The sequence below is a fragment of the Hyaena hyaena genome, unplaced genomic scaffold (genome assembly GCF_003009895.1).
Source record: "Hyaena hyaena isolate Hyena2069 unplaced genomic scaffold, ASM300989v1 scaffold_775, whole genome shotgun sequence".
In the NCBI taxonomy this organism is placed as follows: domain Eukaryota; kingdom Metazoa; phylum Chordata; class Mammalia; order Carnivora; family Hyaenidae; genus Hyaena; species Hyaena hyaena.
Window position 1 is genome coordinate 404061 of NW_024081400.1, and position 25455 is coordinate 429515.

At 58.7% G+C, this 25455-nt stretch overlaps 1 protein-coding gene across 2 annotated transcripts in view; it reads left to right on the top strand.

Annotated features, from left to right (window-relative positions):
* The window catches only part of UROC1 (urocanate hydratase 1), a 34997-nt gene extending 9614 nt beyond the window's left edge, over window positions 1–25383 (top strand). For both annotated transcript variants that reach the window (XM_039218540.1, XM_039218538.1), the window contains 14 exons: window positions 779–845; window positions 931–1074; window positions 2769–2857; window positions 4350–4412; window positions 4711–4890; window positions 5122–5219; window positions 5918–5990; window positions 7057–7178; window positions 9661–9731; window positions 12619–12717; window positions 15404–15503; window positions 18342–18423; window positions 23559–23658; window positions 24799–25383. In XM_039218540.1, coding sequence (XP_039074471.1) covers window positions 779–845; window positions 931–1074; window positions 2769–2857; window positions 4350–4412; window positions 4711–4890; window positions 5122–5219; window positions 5918–5990; window positions 7057–7178; window positions 9661–9731; window positions 12619–12717; window positions 15404–15503; window positions 18342–18423; window positions 23559–23658; window positions 24799–24939 — 1429 coding nt within the window. In that variant the 3' untranslated portion in view covers window positions 24940–25383. The remainder of the gene's footprint in view (window positions 1–778; window positions 846–930; window positions 1075–2768; window positions 2858–4349; window positions 4413–4710; window positions 4891–5121; window positions 5220–5917; window positions 5991–7056; window positions 7179–9660; window positions 9732–12618; window positions 12718–15403; window positions 15504–18341; window positions 18424–23558; window positions 23659–24798) is intronic.
* Window positions 25384–25455: the final 72 nt, after the last annotated feature.

The window sequence follows — 25455 nt, forward strand, 5'->3', positions numbered from 1 at the left end:
GCGGGCAGACCTCCCCCCCACCCCTGCCCCCCAGCCCGCGCCCTCCCTCAGCGGGCGGACCCCCCACCCCTGCGCCCGCAGCCGCGCCCTCCCTCAGCGGGCGGACCCCCCTGCTGGAGGTCACTGAGCGTCATCCCAGTGGAACCCCCCAGGACGATACCTGCACGTGTGGCTTCAGGGCCGCTCCTCTGAGCCGCAGTGTGTTCCCTGCTCCCGCCGGCGGCCGGGCGCTGCCGGGGTTCGCAACGGGCTTTCCGCGGCCGTGAGCGCGGGAGGGAAGGCGCCGGTTCACGGTCAGCCTGCGTCAATACGGCCAAGTCGTCCGCCAATTATGTACAGTGTTTTACAGAACAGGATCTTTATAAAAGGTCCCGGAGGCCAGAGGGGGCAGGAGTCGGGGGACTGGAGCTTTATCTGTAATGTTTTCCTTTTTTAAAAGGAAGAAGTAGGGGCGCCTGGGGGGCTCAGTCGGTGAAACGTCCGACTTCAGCTCAGGTCATGATCTCACGGTTTGTGGGTTCGAGCCCCGCGGTGGGCTCTGCGCTGACAGCTCAGGGCCTGGAGCCTGTTTCACATTCTGTGTCTCCCTCTCTCTCTCTCTCTTTCTCCATCGCTCATGCTCCGTCTCTCAAAAATAAATAGATGTTAAAAAAAGATTTTAAAAAAGGAAAATGCATGAATGCATTTGGGGGTAATTAAGAGGGATTTTAAGCCACGTACGCTGGTAGCCGTGCCCGCCCCGGGCTCAGCCCTGGGTTTGCCTTGTCTGTGGTCGCAGGTATGGCCAGATGACAGCAGGCAGCTACTGCTACATCGGTCCCCAAGGCATTGTCCACGGCACAGTGGTGAGAAATGGGGGCCGCGCCTGGCTTGGGGGGGGGGGTGCAGACGTGCTGGATGGACGGTGAGCGCCGCCTCCTCTCCCTGCAGCTCACCGTGTTGAATGCCGGGCGACGGTACCTGGGTGTCAAGGACCTGGCTGGGAAGGTCTTTGTCACCTCTGGGCTGGGCGGAATGAGTGGCGCTCAGGCCAAAGCCGCCGTCATCGTGGGGTGCATCGGCGTGATAGCGGAGGTGAGCCCCGCGGGAGCTCTGCCCGCCTGCGTCTGCCCTCAGTCTAGAGCTGCCCCCACTCAGCCCTCTCCTCTCCTGTGCTGCCCGCCACCCCCCAGCCCTCCGAGCCTCCCAGGGTCGGTTCCCAGCCTCCTGCCTTCAAGGTGCCCATATGGAGGTGCCCATCACTCTCCATATTTTTAAAAAATTAATTTTTTTAATTCTCTCTCTGAGAGAGAGAGACAGAGAGACAGCGTGAGCAGGGGAGGTCAGAGAGAGAGGGAGACACAGACTCCGAAACAGGCTCCAGGCTCTGAGCTAGCTGTCAGCACAGAGCCCAACGCGGGGCTCGAACCCACGAACCGTGAGATCATGACCTGAGCCGAAGTCGGACGCTTCACCGACTGAGCCACCCAGGCGCCCCTAGCCAATATTTTTAAGAAGCTTTGACTTCCCCTTGCCTCATCCTCAACCCTCATCCTCACCTACTTTCCCCTGGATCTTCAAAAAATATTTGCCACAGGGACGCCTGGGTGGCTCAGTCGATTAACTATCTGACCCTTGATTTCGGCTCAGGTCGTGATCTCACAGTTCATGAGTTCGAGCCCCACGTCGGGCTCTGTGCTGACCATGCGGAGCCTGCTTGGGATTCTCTCTCTCTCCCTCTCTCTGTCCTTCTTACACACACTCTCTCTCTCTCTCAAAATAAAATTAATAAACTTAAAAAAAATACTAAATAAACTTAAAAAAAAACTAAAAAAAACAAAACAAAACTGAGCCTGGGTGGCTCAGTTGGTTAAGCGTCCAACTTCGGCTCAGATCATGATCCTGCAGTTCATGGGTTCAAGCCCAGTGTAGGGCTCTATGCTGACAGCTTAATACCTGGAGCCTGCTTTCAGATTCTGGGATTTTTCTCTCTCTGCCCCTCCCCTGCTCGTGCTTGGTCTCTCCCAAAAATAAAATGAAAACATTAAAAAATTGTTTAAATGCAGCAGTATTTTTTAAAGTGTTTGTCACTGAGAGAGCAGTAAATATTTGCAATAAAATTCCCAAATAGCAATAAGCAATTCTAAAGAGAGAGAGACAGAGAGAAGCCTTGGTGATACACACCTTTGTGATTTATACTTAGTTGATTCTAAGCCTGCGTCATACTTTCTTATACTTCTTAGGAGCCCATCTGGCTGCTGATAGTAGAAAATCAAACTGCAGCCGCTTACACAAATAAGGTTTTAGTTTTCTCACACAGCCCGCACTGCTGGCATTGTGTCAGCAGCTCGGCGATGTCAGGGCCAACATCTCTAGATTCTCTGGGGTTTCCCTCGTGCATTCAAAATAGCTGCCCCCGCCCCAGCCATCCCTTCCACATTCAAGGCAGAAAGAAGGAAGAAGGGAAGTACCGCCCAGAGCTGACTTGATTTTAGCAGAAAGATGATACCCAGGAAGCGCGTTCTTTTCCCTCATTGGTCAGTTTGGGATCAAATGGAAGTTCTTCCTACAAGGGAGGCTGGAGACAGTGCAGAGTAGCTGTGGTTACCTTGGACTGGGGACACGGTGTCGCCCTGAAGACCCAGGTTCTGTTGAGCAGGAATGCAGGAGGGGGAAGCAGCTCGTGCACCTGTTATAAAAGTAGGCGACCCGCACGGGGGACGGCCCCCTCCCGGTGGAGGCCGGCATGCCCTTGGCTGACCGGGTGGCCTTGTGTCTCATGGTCCCAGGTCGATAAAGCCGCCCTCATGAAACGCCACCAGCAAGGATGGCTGATGGAAGTGACCGACAGCTTGGACCACTGCATTGCCAGACTCAGGTACAGTGCCTGACCTGGGCGTGGAAACATGGGGAGGCCACAGGAAGGGGCTGGGCTGCTTCACGTGGGCCGAGCCACAGGTGGGCACCTCGCCACGTGGCCCCACCTGGTGGCCGCATAGTGCCCGCGGAGGCCACACAGGACATCACCGGACGGGTCTTCTAATTCCATGGGAGTCGGAAGTTCCGTTTCGGGCCGGTTGCCGGTGCTGGGGTGGAGGGGACCTGGGGCTCGGGGTCAGGCACCTGCTGGTGGTCAGACGCTTGCTTCCCTCGGTGTCCTTGATACTCAGGACAGGCCGAGCGAAGTCTGTGCCTTGTATTTCTCACTGCTGTGGCCTCAGTGCCCCGCCCAGAGCCTGGCACATAGTAGGTGCTCGTCTCAGCTGTTGGGGGGAAATGAAACGGTGACCGGTGGAAAGCTGTCCCTCAGTCTGACTCCATCGGTTTGGGGGTCAGCCCGTCTCCCCCCCCCCCGGCCCCCGCTTGCGGTCTGGCTGTTGGGGGATGGGTGTTGGCAACACTCGCCTCCGGTTTGATGTCTTCTGAGGCATTTTAGCGGGAACGGGGGGGGGGGGGGAGGGGGGCGGCGGGAAGGACTGCCCTAGGGGCTGCTGATCTCTCGGCATTTTTGAAGCATCCTCTCAAACACTACACTGCGCAGGCCTGAGCCGTGTTCGGGGGGCTTGGAGGAAACTTTAAGGACGCACCCCGTTGTGAAATGCCCCCATCACTGGGATGGGATACTTCCGGACGCTGATCTTCGAAAAATGCTAGTTTGACCCCCTTGCACCGCTGTGTGAAGCTCTCAGATGAGCTCCCGTTAAATACAGGAGAAGTTCCAGACTTCTACGAGGGACGCAGATGGGTTTGGCCTGTCTGGTCACACTCCTGCGGGAGACCTAGACGGCAGCGGAGGGAGCCTCGGGGTGGGGGGTCCCGGGACCCCGCGCCGGGCTTGTGGCCGACTCAGTCTCCTTCTCCACTCTCCACCGCTCCCCGTCCCTGCCCTGGGACTCTGGGCCCTCTGCCCGCTTCGATTTCCTCGAGATCCCAGTGGGTTCACGCCGCCCACGTGTGGCTGTTTCTGACACCTCTCCTAGCGGGGCCGGCTTTACGTGTTAAATCTTTGCTTGTCCTTTTATTTTTCTAAACAACGTCTGGGATCATCGTTAGTGACGTCTGCTATCTCAGGGTCGCCTCGCACACGTTCTAGAGCTGTCCCGATCAGAGCGCTAACGGCAGGAGCCCCGATTCTGTGAAGTTTGCTCCCAGTATCGTGGCGGGTGTGGGTTTTCCCTTACGGGGCAGGCATGGCTCTGCTCCCATCACGGTGCCGGGTCCTCAGAGGACCCGCGTCAGAGGGCCCCGCGCCTCCAGCCCTGGGCTGGCGCCGCGTTTCGGTGTCTCCAGGGCCATCGCTGCGCCCTCGGCAGCGTGGTGCTGGCGGGCAGGTGCCACGGGCCATCTGCTCTGCTCTTGTGCCCTTGCAGGGAAGCAAGGAAGAGGAAGGAGGTGCTTAGCCTCGGTTACCATGGCAATGTGGTGGATCTCTGGTAAGTGGGGCATGGGCTCGGGCAGCCGTGGGGACCCTGCGTGAACATGGCCCTGCAGACAAGGTACTGATGGTGGCTGCTTCCGCAGACAGGAAGTTTCCACTGCTCTGCCCGAGTCTCTGCCCCGAGCTCTCGAGGCCCAGAGCCTGGCCCGAGCTCAAAGCAGCCTGCCTTCCCGCAGACGTTCTTTCTCCCTGAGAGGGGAGGGCAGGCCCCTCCCGGCTGGGCCGTGAACTTGGGCCCCAGGCGCTGCCTGCCCCGCCCCCGGCACTGACCGATCGCCTCCCGTCGTCCCCAGGGAGCGCCTGGTCCACGAATTGGACACGACGGGGGAGCTCCTGGTGGACCTGGGCTCAGACCAGACATCCTGCCACAACCCGTTCAACGGTGGCTACTACCCGGTGCAGCTGGGCTTCGCGGACGCCCAGAGCCTCATGGCCTCCGACCCTGCTGCGTTCCGGAACCTCGTCCAGGAAAGGTGATGCGGCCCGGGGCTCCCCGGGCGGGGCGGGGGGCACACACAGCCGGCCGGAGCCTGGAGACCCCAGGGGCCGGCGACACCCGGGGCCCCTCTGAACCGTCTCCTCCTCTGTCGGACGGGGTGGACCGGCTGAGCTCCAGGGCGCGGGGCGGGGGCGGCAGGCGCCCAGGGCTGCTCTGGGGCCCTCGCTGGGGGGCCCGGCTGACCGCCGCCTGCCGCCTGTCGCAGCCTGAGGAGGCAGGTCTCAGCCATCAACAGACTGGCCGAGGAGAACTTCTTCTTCTGGGACTATGGCAACGCCTTCCTGTTGGAGGCCCAGAGGGCAGGTGAGAGCTGATGGTCAGCGAGGGCGGGGCCGACACACCGGCCCTGGGAGTGCTCCCTTCTCGCTGGCCGGGATGGCCCCGGGGAGGTGGGGGCCCCTGCCGGGGCCTTCCAGAAGCTGGTCTTGCCAGGTCCTTGGCCTCTCTGGGCCTCAGTTTTTCCATTGGCCTTAAGAACATAAAGTACCGGGGCGCCTGGTGACCCAGTCGGTTACGTGTCCGACTTCGGCTCAGGTCATGATCTCACGGTTCGTGGGTTCGAGCCCCGCGTCGGGCCCTGTGCTGACAGCTCAGAGCCTGGAGCCTGTTTCGGATTCTGTGTGTCCCTCTCTCTGCTTCTCCCCTGCTCATACTCTGTCTCTCTGTCTCTCTCAAAATTAAATATGTATATAAAAAAGGAGAGACACAGTGGAAAGTCACCCCCCCACCCCATCTCTGGTGCCAGCGCCCCTCCTGAGTCCGAAGGTTCTAGTGTGGCTGTGGGGGCACAGCTGGGCGTGGCACACGGGGGCAAACGTGTAAATGCCCCCACCCGGCCCCACACTTGCTGTCTCCCTTCTTTCGAGTAAAAGAGACCTAGTGAGGCTTCCCTATCGAGCCTGGCCACTTTGTCTGCCTCACCGTCCGGGGAGCGGCCCTCGCTCGGGGTGGGGGTGGGGCCGCCAGCCCTCAGACCCTCCAGGCGGGTTCTCTGCCTGCAGGGGCGGATGTGGAGAAGGAAGGCGCCACCAAGACGGAATTCCGCTACCCCTCGTACGTCCAGCACATCATGGGGTGAGTGACGGGTCACCTCCAGCAGCTGGGTCAGGTTGCAAAGTCCCCACATAGGGAGGCGCAGGAGGGAACCAGAGAGAGATGGCGCTGAGGGTGGAGGCCGCCGGGTCACGTGAAGGGGTTTGGGCTTAAGCAACACCGGGGCAGGGATGGGGCCCTGCGGCCACCTGTGCACAGGACGGGCCCGAGAGGAAGGGCGAGGAGGAAGGCCCCCGTCTGCTCCTCAGGTGCCTCGTGGGGGAGGAGGCAGAGGCCTGGGGGGCTGTCCAGAGAGGGGCCCGGGGGCGGCTGGGCGCGTGCGGGAACCAGACGGGGCCCAGGCCCCGGCACCTCTCGGCCTGGAGGCCACCCAGGAAGGTGAGCTCACCCAGGGCAAATCTGGCCAAGTCCCCACAGTTGGTGTTTCTCCCAACTGCCTGCTGTCAGCTCATGGTTTTTGGGTCGTCTTTGCAATCGTTGCGCGAGAAAGGCGTTTCTGCCTCTGCCTGCGCCCCAGCTCCCTGCCCCTGCAGCAAGAGTTGGGGACAGAGAACCAGGGCGGGGGGGGGACACTGAGGGGACAGAGGGGGCCCGAGGGGGGAGGGGAACTGGGGAGCTGGCCTCTGAAACTTGCTGTCCAGTTAGCGGCTTAGGGGTGTCCGGCGACAATTCTGGACGCCAGAGCCCTGACTTTACCACGTCCCCAGCCCCCCTTCCAGATGCATCCAGCCTTCACCCCTCTCAGCGCTGGAGCGCTGCTGGCCTCCCCTCCTTGGTTCAGGGAGGGCGCAGCCAGGCGGAGGAGGGGGGGAGGGCGCAGCCAGGCGGGGGGAGGGGGGAGGGCACAGCCAGGTGGGGGAGGGCGCAGCCAGGAGGGGGAGAGGGAAGGGCGCAGCCAGGCGGGGGGGTGGGTGATGAGGGCGCAGCCAGGCGGGGGAGGGGGGGGTGATGAGGGCGCAGCCAGGTGGGGGGAGGGAGGGCGCAGCCAGGCTGGGGAGGGGGTGAGGGCACAGCCAGGCGGGAGAGGGGGGAGGGCACAGCCAGGCGTGGGAGCCCCAAGGCCACGAAGCGTTTTCTCCCTTTGCAGAGACATCTTCTCCCAGGGGTTTGGGCCTTTCCGCTGGGTGTGCACGTCAGGGGACCCCCAGGACCTGGCCGTCACCGATCAGCTGGCCACGTCTGTGCTGGAGGAAGCAATTGCTGACGGAGGTGAGGCTGCAGGACGGGAGTGTTCACAGGCAGGTGGCCACCGTGGGCTCCAGAGCCGCCCGCCCCCTCGACGCAGCCCCGTCTCTGCTCACGCTCGGCCTGGCCCCTGTGGGCACGAGAGCACGTGGACTTGGGCTGGCGCCTGTTAGTGGTGCTTCTGATTCTTCGCAGCGGCCTTCAGGGCCCCACTCTGTGCTCCCCGTGGCAGTGGGGCCGTGGTCTCTGCGATCAGAGGGCGCTCTGCCTTCCCACGTGGACGGGGGTGGTCGTCCCGCTCTACCTGCCCCTCCCCTGGCTTAACCACAGTCCTTTCCTGTGTAGTGGACTTGACGTGGCTTCTCACGTGGAGAGGAGAAGGCAGGTGTTTTATGAAACTTCCTCAGCTGTCAGAACTCCCACCCACACTTCCCCGCAGCTTTTCCGCAGGTCAAGGGCACTTCTCTCCGCTTTGCTGTGTGGGTCCTTCTTTAAAAAAATTTTTTTAACGTTTATTCATTTTTGAGAGAGAGAGCGAGAGAGAGAGCGCGCGTGCGCCAGTGGGGGAGGGGCAGATAGAGGGAGACACAGAATCCAATGCAGGCTCCAGGCTCCGAGCTGTCAGCACAGAGCCCAGTGCGGGGCTCGAACCCACGTACAGTAAGATCAGGATCTGAGCTGAAGTCAGACGCTTCACCACTGAGCCCCCAGGCGCCCCTTGCATGGGTCCTTCAACCTTTGCTGCTTGTTCTCAGTCCCCAGGGCCGTTTGCCCCTGGGCTGCAGCCCACATCCAGGCTGGGTGGGCTGGAGTGGGTGCAGGGCTGGAGAGGGGGCGGGTGGGCAGGCTCCGGTGTGGGAAGAGCCAGGCGGGGGCTGGAGGGGGGACTCCTGGGAAGGAAGGGGTCCTCCAGGATGAAGCCCTGAGCTGTGGTGCCTGCTGGGGACCCATGCAAGTACCGTCAGGGTGGCTGAGGTCCATCCAGGCAGCACGTGGAGCAGCGGCGGGCAGGTAACCTGACCCAGTAAAAGGCGGTAAAGTTATCAGGCAGGGATGACTTCTGAGCCTTACCTTCATTTTAATAAAAATTTTTTAACAGTTAAATTTTTTTATGGGGCGCCTGGGTGGCTTAGTCGGTTAAGCGTCCGACTTTCGCTTAGGTCATGATCTCGCAGTTCGTGGGTTCGAGCCCCGCGTCGGGCTCTGTGCTGACTGTCAGCTCAGAGCCTGGAGCCTGTTTCAGAGTCTGTGACTCCTTCTCTCTCTGACCCTCTCCTGCTCACGCTGCCTCTCTCTCTCTCTCTCCTAGAAGTAAATAAAACATTAAAAAAATTTAAAAAAAATTTTTTTTTATTTTTTTATTTTTTTATTTTTAAAAATTAAAATTTTTTTTTCTTACAAATAGTATATTGTCAAGTTGGTTTCCATATAACACCCAGTGCTCATCCCCACAAGTGCCCTCCTCCATGCCCATCTCCCCCCTCCTCCCCCCACATCCATCAGTTAAATTTGAGCTGCCTGGGTGGCTCAGTCAGTTAAGCATCTGATTCTTGATTTCGGCTCATGTCATGATCCCAGCGTCATGGGATCCAGCCCGGCGCAGGGCTCCGGGCTGAGCGTGAAGCCTGCTTAAGGCCCTCTGTCTCCCGGGGCACCTGGGTGGCTCAGCTGGTTAAGTGTCCCCCTCTTGATTTCGGCTCAGGTCACGATCTCATGGTCTGTGAATTCAAGCCCCGTGTGCTGATGGTGCGGAGCCCACTGGGATCCTCTCCCTCTCTCTCTGCCCCTCCCCCACTCGTGCGTGCACTCTCTCCCTTTCTGTTTCAAAATAAATAAATAAATAAAAAAGAGTCTCCTTCCCTCTGCCCCTCCCCTGCTGATGTGTGCGTGTGCACACATTCTCTCTCTCTAAAAACGTGTTAAGTCTATCTAATTGAGATTTTAATGGTGCCAGTGTCAACCACTGGGTCACACAGTTCCTGAGACTGAACAGTCTGCTCTCGTGAGCTGGTGGAAGGAGCTCGTGAACAACTCAGCCACCCCCCAACTCTGCATGCGCCCCGCACGTAGGCTGACTGGCCTGTTCTACTGAGATCGTCCCAGCTCCTCTCCACCTCTGGGCCTTCGCACTTGCTGTTCCCTTTGCCTAGAATGCGGTTCCCTCAGATGTTTGCGGGGCTAGTTCCTTCTTAGCATTTAGGGTGCAGTTTGATGGTCCCCCAGCCCTCACCCTAGGGGCTGCTTCACCACACGTTTCCTCAACGGCCCCCAGCGGCCCCTGTGCCCGGCACGCAGTGAGGACTCAGGGGATGACTGCTGAGGGAATGGCTGTATCACACGCCTGCGCACTAATTCGTGTGACTGTTGGCACCACTGGTGCAGGAAGTCAGATAGCCCGGGGGGGCGGGGGGCGTCCTGATTCCACGGCTGGGCTCCCCGGTGTCTGTGCCGAGCCCCGCGGGACAGGGGCTGCTGGCGCCGGCCACCCCGCCCTTTCTCCCTGCAGTGAACCCGGCTGTGAGGCTGCAGTATGTGGACAACATCCGCTGGATCCGGGAGGCCGCCAGGCACTGGCTGGGGGGGGGAGGGCTGCTGGGGGCCGGGGGTGGGCCGCTTGGCTGCCCTGCCCGAGGCGGGTACCGCTGGCCATGCCCAGGCTGGTGGGCGAGCCCCAGGACGGTGCCCAACACACCCTGGGACACGCCTCGTGACAGCCTCCATGGCCTCGGAGGAGGCAGCCGCAGTCGCCTCACCCAGCGGGCTGTGGGTCCTTGGAAAGGTGGCCTGGGGCCCTGGGGGCAGTGACCAGGGTCGGCCAGGTGGTTGCTCGCCCAGTTGATTCTCAAACAGCTCTCTCGAGTCGGGCCGCCTGGCTTCTCGGCTGTGTGACCTCGGCGAGTGGCTCAGCCTCTCTGAGCCTCCTGTCTGTCTCAGCTGCGCAGTGGGGCTGCTGCTGGCGGTATGTGCCCGGGCCCTGGCGGTGCACGTGCTGGGAGCCGCCCTCCGGTGGCCGTCCGCGCACAAAGCGCTGCCGGGGCCAGGGCTGAGCAGAGGGCCCAGGAGTGCCCTGTGCACGTGAACGTGACTCAGGGTGGTGCCCGGTGGGGACAGCTTTACACTATATCTCTGAGAAGCTGAGCTGTGAGTTTAGCTCTAAATGCCGGCCGTACGACAGCCCGTGACCGTGGGGGAGGCAGAGGACCAGCCAACGCATAGGCCCCGAGGCAGCAGTGGCCTTGGTGTTCTGAGGACAAACCATAAGTGAGCATTTGGCTCACGTGTCTTTGCCCCCAGACTCCAATAGCCCGATGCAGCCGCCACATCCACACGAGTGTGTCCTTGGCCTGGGGGCCCCAGGGCCAGAAGGGGACTCCCTTGAGCACTGCCCGCGTGTCCTGGGCTTCTGGGGCCCAACACCCCCCACCGGAACCGCCACCTCCTCCTTGCCCAGTGGCTTGCATGTGTGTTCCAGCCACAAAGATCCTGGGCCAACTGTGGTGTCCGTGAACCCCCCGAGTCTGAGACACCCACCTGACGATGGGTGTTGAACTTGAGGGTCAGGGCCTCGGGGAGAATGGGGCAGGAGCAGATATGTGTGGGGCCAGCCCAGCGGTGGGCCTGGAGAAGAGAAGGACCCCAGCGTTGAGGGAGGGGCACGGACAGAGTGGGAGGGGCTGGCGGGAGGTTGGGAGGTCAGGGTCATGGACAAGCGGACTGTCTCTTCTGTGTTTGAGTTGGAGTTTTCCGGAGGCTGTGTTCTCCCTACTTGCTTCACGCTGCTCTTCATCTTACGAACGAAAGACGGTGATTGCCGAAGGCCGTCCTTTTTAAACATTTTAGTTGAGTTTCGTGTAAGGTTCACTCCTGACGGAGCTGGCGGTCCTGTGTCGGTTCCTCTCCAATTTTCTTTTTCTGGATCCGAGCCGTCCGAAAATCTCTGCAGTGCGACTTACACTATAGTCCTTCCCACAAGGCTTTGAGGCAGCCGGGTGAGTGCAGCGCGGCCTTGGGTGGCACGTCACGAGGAAGCAAGGGGCCGCTCACCTGACCTTGTTTGCTGGTGGGGCCACCCAGACTGAGCGCAGGCGTCAGGCTTGTGGTCAGGGGTGGTCTGGCTCCATCACCAGTTCCTGAACCTTCCAGCCCATTCCAGATCCTCCTTGGAGAATCCAGGGTTTCTCAGCCTCAAAACTACTGATGTTTGGGGCCAAATCATTTTTTTTTCATTTCATATACCTTGACGTGAAATTTACCGTATCAACCATTTCGAAGGTACAGCTCCGTGGCTTTAAGTCCACACTTACCTTGCATGTAACCATCAACACCGTCTATGTCCAGGCTTCTTGCATCTCCCAGACTGAAGCTCTGTCCCCGACCGACAGCGGCTCCCCCAGCCCCTGGCCCCCACCATCCTGCCGTCTGTCTCTCTGTATTTGGCTACTTTAGGGACCTCGTATAAGTGGGGGCCTACAGTACTTGTCCTTTTGTTCGGCTCGCACCAAACGTGACGTCCTCAGGGTTCATCCGTGTTGTAGCCTGTGTCGGAGTCTCCTTCCTTTCGGAGGCTGGACGATACTGCATTGTCTGCACAGGAGGCGTACACCTTGCTGATCCATTCAGCCGTCAGCAGACACCTGGGTTGCTTCCACATCGCAGCTATTGTGAATAATGCTGCCGTGAACTTGGGGTGTGGATACCCGCGTGTGTGCCTGGGGACTTGGAAGCTCTCTGTCACGGGCGGGGGGGGGGCATTGCAGGACATGTAAGCCCCGCCCCTCCCCATGCCGACGGCACTCAACCAAGTCTCCAGCTGTTGCAAAAGTCATCCCGGCTGGGGCCCACTGTGCCAGAGAAGGACTCCTTTTTACTTGCGGAAGTCTCCACTTCCTGGGAGCCACCTCCCAAGGAGCTGCGTCCTGACGGATGAGTCTGCGGGCTCTCAGCCCTGCCGACGGCTGCCCGGGCGGTCACGGGCAGGGTCACGGCCCCTGTGCCCCAGTTTTCTCCTGGGATGAGGATAATAGCAACTTCCTCATAAACTCACCAATGAGTGATGTGTGCAGAGTGCTTGTAGTTGAGCCGGGCACGATCCACAGTTGTACTAGGTGGTGGTGTTCTTGTCATTGGAGACTCAAGCAGGGTTTGCTCGTAAGAGGTCGCGTCCCTGAGATGGGCAGGTCAGGGTCTCAGAGGCCGCTCCTGGGGTTGACTCTTGAGGCCATGGGTCACGGAGGGACACCTGCAGCCCCAGACTGCACATTGACATGGGGGGGGGGTTGGCGTGACTGCCTGGTGGGCTGGACGTGGGGGTCTGCCTCAGGCCCACAGGCTGTAGATACACTCCTCGGGGTCCTCCATGACCTCCCCAGAGGGGCCATCGGGCTGCTGGTGGGACCCGTCACCCGCATCTCCCCATGGGTGTCACTAGGTCACTGGGGTGCCTCTCCCCTCCCTTCCTTTGCAGGTGGTGGGCTCCCAGGCGAGGATCCTGTACTCGGACCAGAAAGGCCGTGTGGCCATCGCCGTGGCCTTCAACCAAGCCATCGCCCGTGGGAAGATCAAGGTGACGCGTTCTGTGAAGGTTCCCTTGGGCTCCTGCCCTTCGGTGCCGGCCCTGTCCGGAGGCCCCGGGCTCTGTGTTTATGTCAGGTGGGGGCAGATAACCGGGCACTTGCAGTGATGACGCCTGTCCTCGAACCCAGCCTCTGACACATTCCCTGCTGTGTGACCTTGGGCGAGTCAGGTGCCCTTTCTGAGCCTCAGATGCCGTCTCGGTGAGAGGAGAATAACGTTAACCTCCAAGCCTGGGTGTGAGGATTATGCGAGTCAATTTCCATGCAAGCGTTTCCTACGTCGTCCTTGAAATCTCCTTTTGTAAACTGTGACAGGTCGCCCTGGCCTTCCCTCATTGACCTCCCGGTCAGCCAGCCTGCCCGGGAGGACGTGGGGCTCTGGGCACACTCCTCGGGGGCCCGTGACTCAGGCTCGTGCCACAGGGTTCTTGCTGGCGTCCGCCTGTTCGGGAGGGCCGGGATTAACGGTCAGACGTGAACGGGAAAGGAAGCTGGATGCATGTGAAGGCGGTCCCGGCGGGCGGCTGGTGGCAGCGAGGACAGCCCCTCCCAGCCATCTGGGAGCGCTGCCACAGCGCCACGCCGCCGCTCAGCCTGCTCACGACATGACCCGCTGCGCCGGGACTGCCACATCCAGGTCGCTCACATCCAGGCGTCGGCCGGCTGGCGTACAGAGCCGGGTCGTCATCATCCTTTCACTCCACACGCTCAGCTGAGGGCCTCCGCTGTGCCAGGCTTGTGCTCAGGCACTGGGGACCGTGTGCAGAGAACAAAGTAGACAGGGTCCCGGCCTCGTCCACCTGCTGGGCAGGGGAACCGACAATGCAGGGTGAAGACAGATATTCACAGGGAACTTCAGATGGTGATGAACAGGAGAGGAAAATCAGTGGGGAGTGGGGACTCTAGATGGGGTGGGGTGGGGGGACTGGTGACTCTAGATGGGGTGGGGGTGCAGGGGTGGGGGGAGTGGTGACTCTAGATGGGGTGGGGGTGTGGAGTGGGGGAGTGGGGACTCTAGATGGGGTGGGGGTGTGGGGTGGGGGACAGGTGACTCTAGATGGGGTGGGGGTGTGGGGTGGGGGGAGTGGTGACTGTCGATGGTGTAGGGTAGGGGTGGGGGGGCGTGGACTCTAGCTGGGGTGTGGGGGTGGCGGTTGACTCTAGCTGGGGTGAGGGTGTGGGGGGGGCGGCGACTCTGGCTGGGGTAGGGGTGGGGGGGGCAGGGATTCTAGATGCGTGGTCCGAGCAGGCCTTCTCAGGTGCCTGACTGACTGCGAGGTGCAGGCACACCTGGGGTTGGCAATTCGGGGCAGATGTGAAGAGGTGATAGCAAGCCTGGCTGGCTCCAGGGAGAAGGGGTCCGGTTAATGCAGAGCAAGGGGGTCCCCTTTTAGCAAGGGACATCGCAGACATCTATGCTTCCTCTTCAGGTTTTTTTTCTTTTACCTTTTTTAATTTTTAAATTTTAGTAACATCCAATGCAATATATATATTTTTTAATTTCTAGGAGAGAGAGAGAGACAGCATGAGCAGGGGAGGGTCAGAGAGAGAGGGAGTCACAGACTCTGAAATAGGCTCCAGGCTCTGAGCTGGCAGTCAGCACAGAGCCCAACGCGGGGCTCGAACCCACAAACCGCTAGATCATGACCTAAATGAAAGTTGGATGCTTAACCAACTAAGCCACCCAGGCGCCCCCATCCAATGCAATATTAATGTCAGGAGTAGAATTCAGTGATTCGTCACTTACACAAACACCCGGTGTTCGTCACCAGTGCCCTCCTTAATGCCCATTGCCCATCCAGCCCATCCCTCGCCCGCCTCCCTCCATGAACTCTCACTTTGTGGTCTGTCCTTAAGAGTCTCTTATGGTTTGTTTCCCTCTCTTCTTTCCCACTTTCCCACATATTCATCTCTGTTTCTTAAATTCCACACAGGAGTGAAATCACATGACATTTGTGTCTCACTGACTGACCTATTTCACTCGGCATAATACATCCTAGCTCCATCCTTCTCATTGCAAATGGCAAGATTCCATCCTTTTTGATGGCTGAGTAATATTCCTTTGCATAGATGTACCACATCAGTCATCATTCGTCAGCTGATGGGCTTTGGGGTTCCGTCTAGTTTCGCTATTGTTGATACCGCTGCTATGAACATCGGGGTCTCGGGGCCCCTTCAAATCTGTATTTTTGTATCCTTTGGGTAAATACCTAGTAGTGCCATTGCTGGATCATAGGGTCGTTCTACTTTTGACTTTTTGAGGAACCTCCATGCTGTTCCCCAGAGTGGCTGCACCAGTTTGCGTTCCCAGCAACAGTGCAAGAGGGATCCCCTTTCTCCACATCCTCGCCAACATCTGTTATTGCTTCCGTTGTTAATGTTAACCATTCTGACAGGCGTGAGGTGGCATCTCATCGCGGTTTTGATTTGTATTTGCCTGAGGATGAGTGTCATTGAGCATCGTTTCATGCGTCTGTCAGCCACCTGGATGTCTCAGGGAAGTGAATGTTAGGTCGGAGGCAGACGATGCCTCCTATCCTTCCTCTTCTTGAAGGCCCATTTCCGGGGGGAGGGATCCGAAGGGTGTCTGGTGCGGCCTGACCTTTGACTTTGCCCTCTGCCAGTCAGCTGTGGTCAACGCTGTCAGCTGACGTCTCGCATCTGTCCCTGCGGCAGGCGCCGGTCGTCCTGAGCCGAGACCACCATGATGTGAGTGGCACAGACAGCCCCTTCAGGGAGACCTCCAACATCTACGACGGTTCCGCCTTCTGTGCAGGTGAGGAAGACCAAAAAAAATATTTTTTTTTCAAAAAAAATTTTAAATGTTGGATTTGGCTTTGTTTAAAAACCAGTTGATTCTCTCAGTGAGTCATAATGTTGTGAAAACTGTTCTGGCATCCGAGAGAACTGGCATCGGGTCACCAGCCCAGCACAGACGGGTTTCTGGGGCCTGGGATTCCTCGTTTTTAAATTGGGCCAGTGCCAGGCAAGATGGGATGGCTGGATGCCCTAGACTGGGTGTGCACCTGACCCTGTCACTTGCTGGGAACCTTGAGCAAGGTGCTCGAAGTCTCTGAACCTCAATATTCTCATCTGTAAAATGGAAATAACAGTTACACCTACTTCAGAGGGTTGTTGTGAAGCAGGAAATGAGTTGATACTTGTGCAGCATTCACTCGGTGTCCCGCAGCCGGTGTTCACTGGTCATCTGCTGCCGCTGCTGTTACCATTCTGTTCTACACCCACTACAGTCACATACAACCGTCACAGAGGCTGGCGGGGTCTAGGCCTGCTCATTCCCAGCACTGGAGTGCTCCTTCCGTTATGGATGGGATCCCAGGGAAAGGAGGTGGACATTCAGGAGCCCCTCTGCATCACTTTTTTCAAGGAATTGATACATTTCATATCAGCTATCAAATTTATAGGCATAGAATTGTATTCCTTTACTTGTCTTTTTAATGTCTGTGGGGTCAGTTGTGATGTCTCCTCTGTCATTCCTGATGTTGGTGATCTGTGTTTTCTTTTTCTTCTTGATCGGTCTGTCAAGATGTTTATCAACTTTATTGATCTCAGAAAAAAAGCTTTAAGTTTCATTCACTTTTTCCTATTGTTTTTCTTTTCCTTCCTTCCTTCCTGTCTTCCTTCCTGTCTGTCTGTCTTTCTTTCTTTCTTTCTTTCTTTCTTTCTTTCTCTCTCTCTCTCTCTCTCTCTTTCTTTCTTTCTTTCTTTCTTTCTTTCTTTCTTTCTTTCTTTCTTTCTTTCTTTCTTTCTTCCTTTCTTTCTTTCCTGTTTATTTTTGAGAGAGGGAGAGAGAGAGAAGCAGAGGAAGGGCAGAGAGAGAGGGAGACAGAATCTGAAGCAGGCTCCAGGCTCTGAGCTGTCAGCACAGAGCCTGACATGGAGGTAAAACTCAGACTGCAGGATCATGACCTTAGCCAAAGTCAACCCAACTGCCTGAGCCACCCAAGAGCCCCTTTCTATTGCTTTTCTGCTTCTAAATACACTAATGAATTCCAAATTCATTAATTTCTGCTCTAATGTTTATTTATTATTTACTTTGAGAGAGTGGAAGTGAGGGAGGGTGGGAGGGAGAGAAACCCAAGCAGGCTCCACACTCAGTGCAGAGCCTGATGCGGGGCTCTCTCTCATGGCCTGATCTCACAACAGTGTGATCATGAGCTGAGCCGCAATCAGGAGTTCAGTGCTCAACCGACGGAGCCATCCAGATGCCCGTTTTCTGCTCCGATCTTTGGTACGTCCTTCCTTCTCCTTGCTTTGGGTGTAACTTGCTCTTCGTTCCTTGGCTTCATAAGGCAGACGTGGAGGTTATCTGATTTGAAGCCTTTTCTCTTCCCAAATTCCGGTATTTAATGCTATAAATGGCTCTCTAAACAGTGCTTTCACTGCATCCTACAAATTTTTAAATATTTTCACTTTCATTCAGTTCAAAATATTTGTTAATTTCCTACAAGACTTCCTATTGGATCCATGGGTTATTTAGAAGTGTCTTTTTAGGGGCGCCTGGGTGGCTTAGTCGGTTAAGCGTCTGACTTTCGCTTAGGTCATGATCTTGCGGTTCGTGGGATCGAGCCCCGCGTCGGGCTCTGTGCTGACTGCCAGCTCAGAGCCTGGAGCCTATTTCAGAGTCTGTATCTCCCTCTCTCTCTGACCCTCCCCTGCTCATGCTGTCTCTCTCTCTCTCTCTCTCTCTGAAATAAATAAAAAATTTTTTTAAATTAAAAAAATCAAATTCTCTGATATTAATATAGTTTATGTTAGTATCTATGGCCACAGTAACAAAGTATCACAAATGTGAGGGCTTAAAACAACACAGAAGTGTTCACTCGCCGTGCTGAGGTTGGAAGTCTGAAATCAGATTCAATGGGCTAGAGCCACGATGTGGCAGGGCCGTGACATCTCAGGAGGCCCTGGGGGGGAGGGGGGGATGGTGCCCGGCCGTTCCCAGGTACGTTCCTCGCATCTCACAGCCCAGATCCTCCCTGATCTCTGGGAGTGCCCGGTCCGGGATTCGGGAGGAGGGGCCAGCTGGGGCACGCGCACTCCCTTATGTCTGTGTCCCAGGGGACTCCAGGTTTGGAGCAAGCTCATGCTTGTCCTTTAGCGATTTGTCAGACACACGTGTAAGGTGACCAGCCTGGGTGCCGTTTCTCTGTGCGAGGGCCTGTCTCTCCCCAGGTTGTAATCAGCGACTTGCCCTGGGACCTCGGTTCTCTGATGGGGTCAGGGAGAGTCACTACTCTGTAGTTTGTCCCCTGCCCTTATTTTTGGTTGTTTTAAGGACGGGAGTGACTCTCTCTGCCTCTCTGTGTGCCTGAGCTAAAATCAGTACCACCATTCCCTTAATCCTTTTGTTCTTTCTGCTTCCGGGGCACTTGGTGTGGCATTCAGTGCTAGAGAGAAGGCTAACAGTGGGTACTTGGGCACTTGTCTACACTCCAGCTTTGCTTGGGTCGGCAAATGTAAGTTAATGCTCTTTACAGAGTCTGTCCCTAGTTCCCTGTCTGTCCATCAGACCCCTCTCAGCCCGCTGTCGCCCTGGCCCCCCAGCCCTCCTCATTCAGGGAATGATGGGTGGTGGCCTGTGTTTCCGCAGACATGGCTGTGCAGAATTTCGTGGGAGATGCCTTTCGCGGGGCCACCTGGGTCGCTCTTCATAACGGCGGGGGAGTCGGCTGGTAAGGCTCTCCGAGAAATGGGTGTGTGGGTGCGGGCTGGTGGAGAGCCCTGGGGTGGGCCCTGCTTCCCCCGGGCTCTCTCTGCTAACGGTTTGGCTGTGATGCGTTCCTCACGTGAGCGGGAAATCAGAAGGCGTGCCCGAGCCACTCTGCCTTTTGGGCTCTCACCTGTCATGCGGGACGCGGAGGCCGTGAGAACCGCGCCTGTCCTTTCATGTCGGTTTTCCCTGCCTGGGTTGGGAGGCAGAAGACCTGGGTTCTGGGCTCTCCGGGGTCCCTGGCTCATGGCTCGGCCCTGCCAGGCCTGTTTCCAGTCTGTTCCATGAGGAAACTGGGGTCCGTGGGAGGGTCCTCCAGGCAGCTCCGTCGTGAAGAGGTCTGCTCTAATTCTGCACCCCGGTCCAACACGTGGGGTTTTTCCCACACCAGGAGGCAATTCTCCAACCCCCCCCACACACCCCCCTCCCCGTGTCGCAGATAGTGGCAGACCCCACAGGTTAGGGCTCAGCCCCACAAGACCACGCCCACTTGACAGGCCCAGTGCCTGAGCGTCTGACCCACTGACCACAAATCGGGGGTTCCCCCAGGAGCTCCCTGGGTTCCATGAATTTGTTAGAGCAGCTCACAGAACTCAGGAAACTGGTGTCTCCATAGATTACCGATGTTTTACAAAGGACATCAAAGGGTACAAATCAATCGCCGTAGGGAGGGGCCGCGAATAAAGGAGGGTCTGTCCTTACGGAATTTAGGGGCTGATATGGTGGTCCGTGAGAGTGTTTGGTTCCCCCCGCCCCCAACCTCTCCAGACCCACCCTTTCAAGTATTAGTGGAAGCTTTGTTATTCGGGCATGATTGACAAAATCGTTGAGACCTGATGAGCATTTACCCTCCAGCCCCCCTCCATTCACTGGGGTGCTGGGGGCTGGGACTGATCAGATCCCTGATCAGATCGATCAGATCGGATGGGATCCCGTAAAGATCCCATCCAGGTTCCCCTGGAAACTAGCACTCCCCACCCCCACCCTTAGAGGCAGGCCAAAAGTCGCCTCGTTCACATGACAAAAGACACCTTTACTGCTCTCATCTCTCACAAAATTCCGGGTGTTTTAGGACCTCTGAGCCAGAAGTGGGACGAAGACCAAATAAATGTGTATTTCTTACCAGGAATCACAGTATCACATCCGCAAAGAATAATGAATAACTGATATTTATTGCAGATGGATGATGTGTGCAAGCATTTGCTAAGCTCTTTGAATCTACTCTCCTACCTAGTCTTAGAAGGAAAATACATTTTGCAGATGTGGAAACTGAGGCAGCGGGAGGTTAAGGAGTTCACCTCGCCTCACCTGGCCGGGTCTGGGGTCTTGGGCCGGATTCCTGGCTCTCCCGGGCAGCAGGGGGCGCTGGTGCTTCGGGGAGGACAGCTCCCGGGCCGGCGATCGCTGAGCCGGCGCTGGCGGGACTGAGCTTGGCCTTGCCCTCCAGAGCCAAGTCCTTCACCGCTGGAGCGTCCCAGAGCATTCCGACGGGCCGGCTTCGAGGCCAGAATTCCGAGCTGGAGCCCAGTCAGGTGGCTCTAATGAATGGAAAATGTGACCGGAGCGCGTGTTCTTTCCGATACACAGGCTAGAGAAAACCAGAACTGAGAGTGCGTGGCTGTGGGGCACTGGCGTTTTGGCACTGGGTTTGCTGAACTGGTGCTGGCGGGGGAGAGAATGAAGTTGAGTAATTTGCCCAAGGCCACAGAGCTGGTGATCGAACCCAGATCTTTCACCTCCCAGAATCCACCTGCCACTGTCAGCTGAGCCACACGGGGCAGGAAGGGGCAGAGCGGAGCTGGCCTGAGGGAGCACCGTGTCCTGAGGGCCTCGGGGCAGGACCCCCTGCGTGGGGCGCCCCCCCAGGGAAGGGATGCTCCCTGCCGCTTCCCATCTGCCAGATACTCCTTCAAGTCTTCCCGCAAAACTCAGGGGGAAAAAATCTGCACTGCAACCATCTCTGCTGCAGGAGGAAGTCACTTCCAACCTGGCAGCTAATTTTTCTCTTTGTTCTACGCAAATCCATTTCTAAGTTATAAGCTCCTCCCTGCTCTTTCTTGATTTGCTTTCAGTTTTTATACTGTTTGCTCCCTGCTTTGGCTCTTCCGTTTCCAAGTCAGTCCGCATCAGCCGTGTGTCGTCTTCCTCGCCCTTCGTCTCCTCGGAGCCCCCCTTTGTGGGTGCTTGTTTGGAGTCTGTCCCTGTGCTGTCTGTCCAGTGGCCCTGCTGTGTGCTTGTGTTTAGAGATGGGGCCCACGGCCGGGTGTGCACTTGGACCTCGGGGCCGTGGGCTGTAGAACAGGAGAGGTCAGCGGTCAGGCTCTGGTTTTAGACTCGTTGGTCAGCTCAGTAAACACAGCTCTCGCCACCTGTCCTCGGAGGGAGGGCGCGGCCAGTTCTGGGAGTTGAGCTGAAGGGACAGGGCTTCACCGTAGGGGGAGGAGACTTCTCAATCCGCGTTTTCAGGTCACCCTCAGATGTAGCTTGTGACCTCACAGCAAGATTCAGCCCTGAGGGTCCACGTCTTTGAGTGGAATAAACGCATACCTTTGATCCACCATCTTTATCCCAATACCGACACTCTCCCTCGCTAAACAGTGTCTTCGAGCACATCGCAGACTTACACGTGCACTGGTTACCCCTCCCCCGGGCCCTGGGAGCTTGTTAAAATGCAGATTCTGACTGGCAGGTCTGGTGTGGGATTCAGCAAATCTAGCTCCCAGATGCTGCTGCTTCTGCTGCCCCGGGATCGTTCTGGTAGCCAGGGCTCCCATGACTCTTGCCCTCAGGGCACATAGATCTCCGGGGCCCCGACCCCCCCCAGGGTAGCAAGGGGCATCTTCCATGTATGGTTTTGTGGCACAATTAAGAGCATGGATTCCGAAGTTGATTTTTCTGCGCAAGATTTTCTTTTAAAATTTTTTTTATTTTTTGAGAGAGAGAGTGAGACAGAGCATGAGCGGGGAGGGTCAGAGACAGAAGGAAACACAGAATCCAAAGCAGGCTCCAGGCTCTGAGCTGTCAGCGCAGAGCCCGACGCGGGGCTCGAACCCACGAACCGTGAGATCATGACCTGAGCTGAAGTCGGACGCTTAACCGACTGAGCCCCCCAGGCGCCCTGAAACCGGGCGTTTTAAGCTCTGGTAGCTATGTCGCATTTCCCTCTGTGAAAGTTCCGATTTGCAACACTTCATGCACCCGGGAGTTACCACTCTTCGAAACGCAGGATTTGCCCGGCTCGTGGGCAAGAAGGAACACATCCTTGTTGTTTTGATTTGACTGGTTCACTTGCAGTTTGTGTTTTGAGCTGTGTGGTTTTTCTTATTGATCAGCAATGATCCCCAGCTTGCTCTGACGGAGACATTCATTAGACGCACGGCTCGGGTGCGAGTCCCTTGTGCTTGAACTTGGTTTCTAGTGTCTGTGCCGCTTGGGTTTTCCAGGACGCAGATGCTGGGGTGCAGGGAGAGCGTGCAAAAGGCTTTCTGGGAAGGCCACCTGGGAAAGGAGGAGGGGGAGGCAGGGGTTGGTGGGGGTGCCCTCTGCCTCCAGGCAGACCCCACGGGCTTGCCACCTGGGGGAGCTCTGGGGTCAAGAAGGCCACTGCAGGCCCGACACACCAGGAGGCAGGGGTCGGTCTCTGCCCCAAGAAGGGCCCTGAGGAGCTCCCGCGGGGGCGTGAGCTAACCACCTTCTCGGCAGCTGGGCCTTCTGGAAGGGCCACCTGCGCAGGCGTCTCCTCCCGGGGAGCTCTGTATCTTCGTCCAGTGACTTTCCTATCGCGGCCCTGCATTTTTCACAGGTTGCTTTAAAAGACATCCCTCCAGGGGCGCCTGGGTGGCTTAGTCGGTTAAGTGTCCCACTTTCGCTCAGGTTATGATTTCGCGGTGCGTGGGTTCGAGCCCCGCGTCGGGCTCTGTGCTGACAGCTCGGAGCCTGGAGCCTGTTTCAGATTCTGTGTCTCCCTCTCTCTCTGACCCTCCCCTGCTCACGCTGTCTCTCTCTCTCTCTCTCTCCTAGAAATAAATAAAAAATAATAATATTAAAAAATAAAAATAAAAACAATAAATAAAAGACATCCCTCCCCCTTCCCAAGTTCAGGAAAAACGTGCTCCTGGACTTTACTCGCCGGATCATTGTGAATTCTTCCTTCTTTACTACACCCGACACTTATTTTTCTTTATGTCGCATGGGCTTCCGCTTTTCTGTTTTTCTCAAAGCGGCGGTTAGCTGTCCCCGCGCCATTTGTGAGCCCCCCGCGTGCTCGCGGAGAGAGGTGCTGCCTCTACCGCCCCGTCTTCCTGGGCTCGGTGTCCCGACGGGGCCTCCTTGGGCAGGGAGGGCTTGCTGAGGTCGCCGGGAGCCGAGCCGCTTGGCTGGCTGTCCAGCATCTGGGCTCCAGGCTCCCAACACAGATGTACCTCTGATCGTGGAAAGACCTCTCCGGTCGAAGGCCGCCCCGAGGTCCTCGCTTGGCGACTCTGGCTGGTGCCCGCTTTCCCCTGTGCCCCAGCGTCAACCCCTGGCAGCTGAATGATGATGACCTTGAATCCCAGCTCGTGGGACATGTGCGAGCAGCCCGCCAGCGGGCACAGGGCTGCCCAGGTGTGGGGACACAGCCAAGGGCAGGGCAGGGGCGGCCACCCACTGCAGGGGAGGTCCTCTGCTTCCGTTCCGGGGCGGCGAGCACGGCTGGCTCCTGGGGCAGAAGGCACCCAGGAGGGTCCAAAATACACCTTAAGCAAGCCGAAGGAAGAGGCCAGGAAAATAACGAGCATAAAGGGAAATCGGGAAGAGTGACAGTTAAGTCGAGCAGCACGAGAGCCCCCCAAGGAAGCGTGTCTTTACAAGACCCACTGGGAACCGCAGAGAAAGAGGTCACGACAAGGGGCAGGATCCTGAAGGAGGGTGTGGGCTGGAGGGGCGGGCAGCGCACACCCTGCGCCCCCAGCGCCCCCGGCCTGTGGAGAGGGTGTGGGCTCCAGGCGCTGCCCCGCTACCTCCCTGAGCCGATGCTGCGGAATGTCCCCAAAACGCGCGTGCACTTCTGTCGGCTCCAGGCAGGGTCGGGCCTGGAAACCCCTTTGCCTCCTGCAGGGGTGAGGTGATCAATGGGGGATTTGGCCTCGTGCTGGACGGGACCCAGGAGGCTGAGCAGAAGGCCAAGATGATGCTCAACTGGGACGTCTCTAACGGGGTGAGTCACACCCCCGGGCCTTTCCACCGGCCTCCTCTCCTCCCCCGGGGGGGGCCCTGCCTCCGAGAGAGAGTTCCACTCCCTTTGTCCCCAGAAAACAGGGACGCCACACCTGCGTGGCAGTGGCTCTCCGCTCCAGCTACCGGGGTCCCTGGGCGCGGCCTTCGGGGCTGTTTCCGGGCCTCCTCTGTGTCTCCCTGCCTCTGGCCTTACTCCTCCCGTCCAGCTTCCGTCTGTGCGCAGAGGGCGCCCCGGCCCTTCCCTCCCGGCGAGAGCACCCCGATTTCCCCGAGGGCCCCCTTTTAAAGCATTTTCTTTTCACCGTCTCTGAAGGCAGCGGTCCCCTGCCATCGCCGTCCTCTGTGTGTGTGTGGGGGGGCCCTGCGGGGACTCCGTCCCTCTCTGTGACCGCGGTGCACGGGGTGCACGAGAAGGGGTGACAGGCAGAAGTGCAGGTGGGGAGGGTGTGTGCTGGCAGATGTGAGGGAAGTGGGGAGGGTGCTGAGTGCGCGGGAGAGAGAGGGACTGTAAGGGGGGGTGGAGGGGTCCCGGTGAGGCAGTGAGGGGAGGGAGGGGGAGGGGAGGGGGCATGGAAATGGGGGGGCCGGGGAGCCCTGAGGCCGGAGGGGGAGAGAAGGAAGCAGGCTGGAGGGAGATTTTCAGGCAGAGCTGATATGCATGTGGGTTCTCCCAGGACGGAGGGAGGAGGGGGTGAGGGTGGTTCCCGGAACCCCCCTGCTGCCCCCGCATGGAGGCCGCCAGCTCCTTTTCGGGACCGGGCGGGGGCGGGGGTGGAGGGGTCCCTGTGAGGCAGTAAGGGGGGGTAGGCTGGTAGGGCGTTTCAGATCAGAGAGGCAGCTAAGTAAGTGGTCCAGCAGCCAGCGGAGGCCGAGCCGGAGGGGGACGCGCCCACGCAGAGACTGGCGGCCCCGCACAGGGCACAGAGGGCCCCTCGAGCGGAGGCGGAGGGTCGGGGTTTGCAGCCGGGCCGCGGCGTGTCGGGAATGCCTTGCTGGGTCCGGTGCCCCTCCCCCCGCCGCGGTCCCGCACCCGCCCCTCCCTCCCCTCCGTCCCGGCACCCGCGGCCGCCCCTCCCCCCCAGTCCTGGCACCAGCGGCCGCCCCTCCCCCCGCCCCGCAGGTGGCTCGGCGCTGCTGGGCCGGAAACCCGAAGGCCTACGAGATCATCTGCCAGACGATGCGGGACTGCGCGGGCCTGGTGGTGACGCTCCCGCACGAGGTGGCGGACGAGCGCGCGCTGCAGGCGGCCCTGCGCCCCTGAGGGGCCCCTGGGCGCCCGGCCCGGCCCCGCCCTCGCAGCCACACTGCACCTTTCACACTCACGGGCCCTCACCTGGGGACGAGCCAGCCCCGTGCGGCGGAGAGCCGGCCAGGCCAGGTGGGGCCACGTGTCCCCGCCCGCTGGAACCCCGGGAGCGCGGCCACCGCGCCCGGGCTGAACCCCCTAGCCTGCCGCAGAGGGGCCGCGGGAGCCCGGGGGGCCCCGGGCCGGCCTTCTCCCCCCAAGGGCGCCGCGTTTCCTTTGTCCTGGCGCACGAATCCTCTGCCCCCTGTCCGTGCATCCACGCGACCATCTTTCATCCGCTGGCGCGTCCGGGGTCCGTCAGGTGCTTTCTGCACCTCAGTGCCCCCCCCACCCCCCCCCACTGTGGGACTGGGAGGGTCCCGGGAGGAAAACGGAAATAAAGGATTGCCTGAAGCCGTGTAAGGTGTCGCGAGCAACGTGGGCAGGGCCAGTGGGGTGGGGCAGCAGGACTTTGCCCTAAAAGGTGAGTGG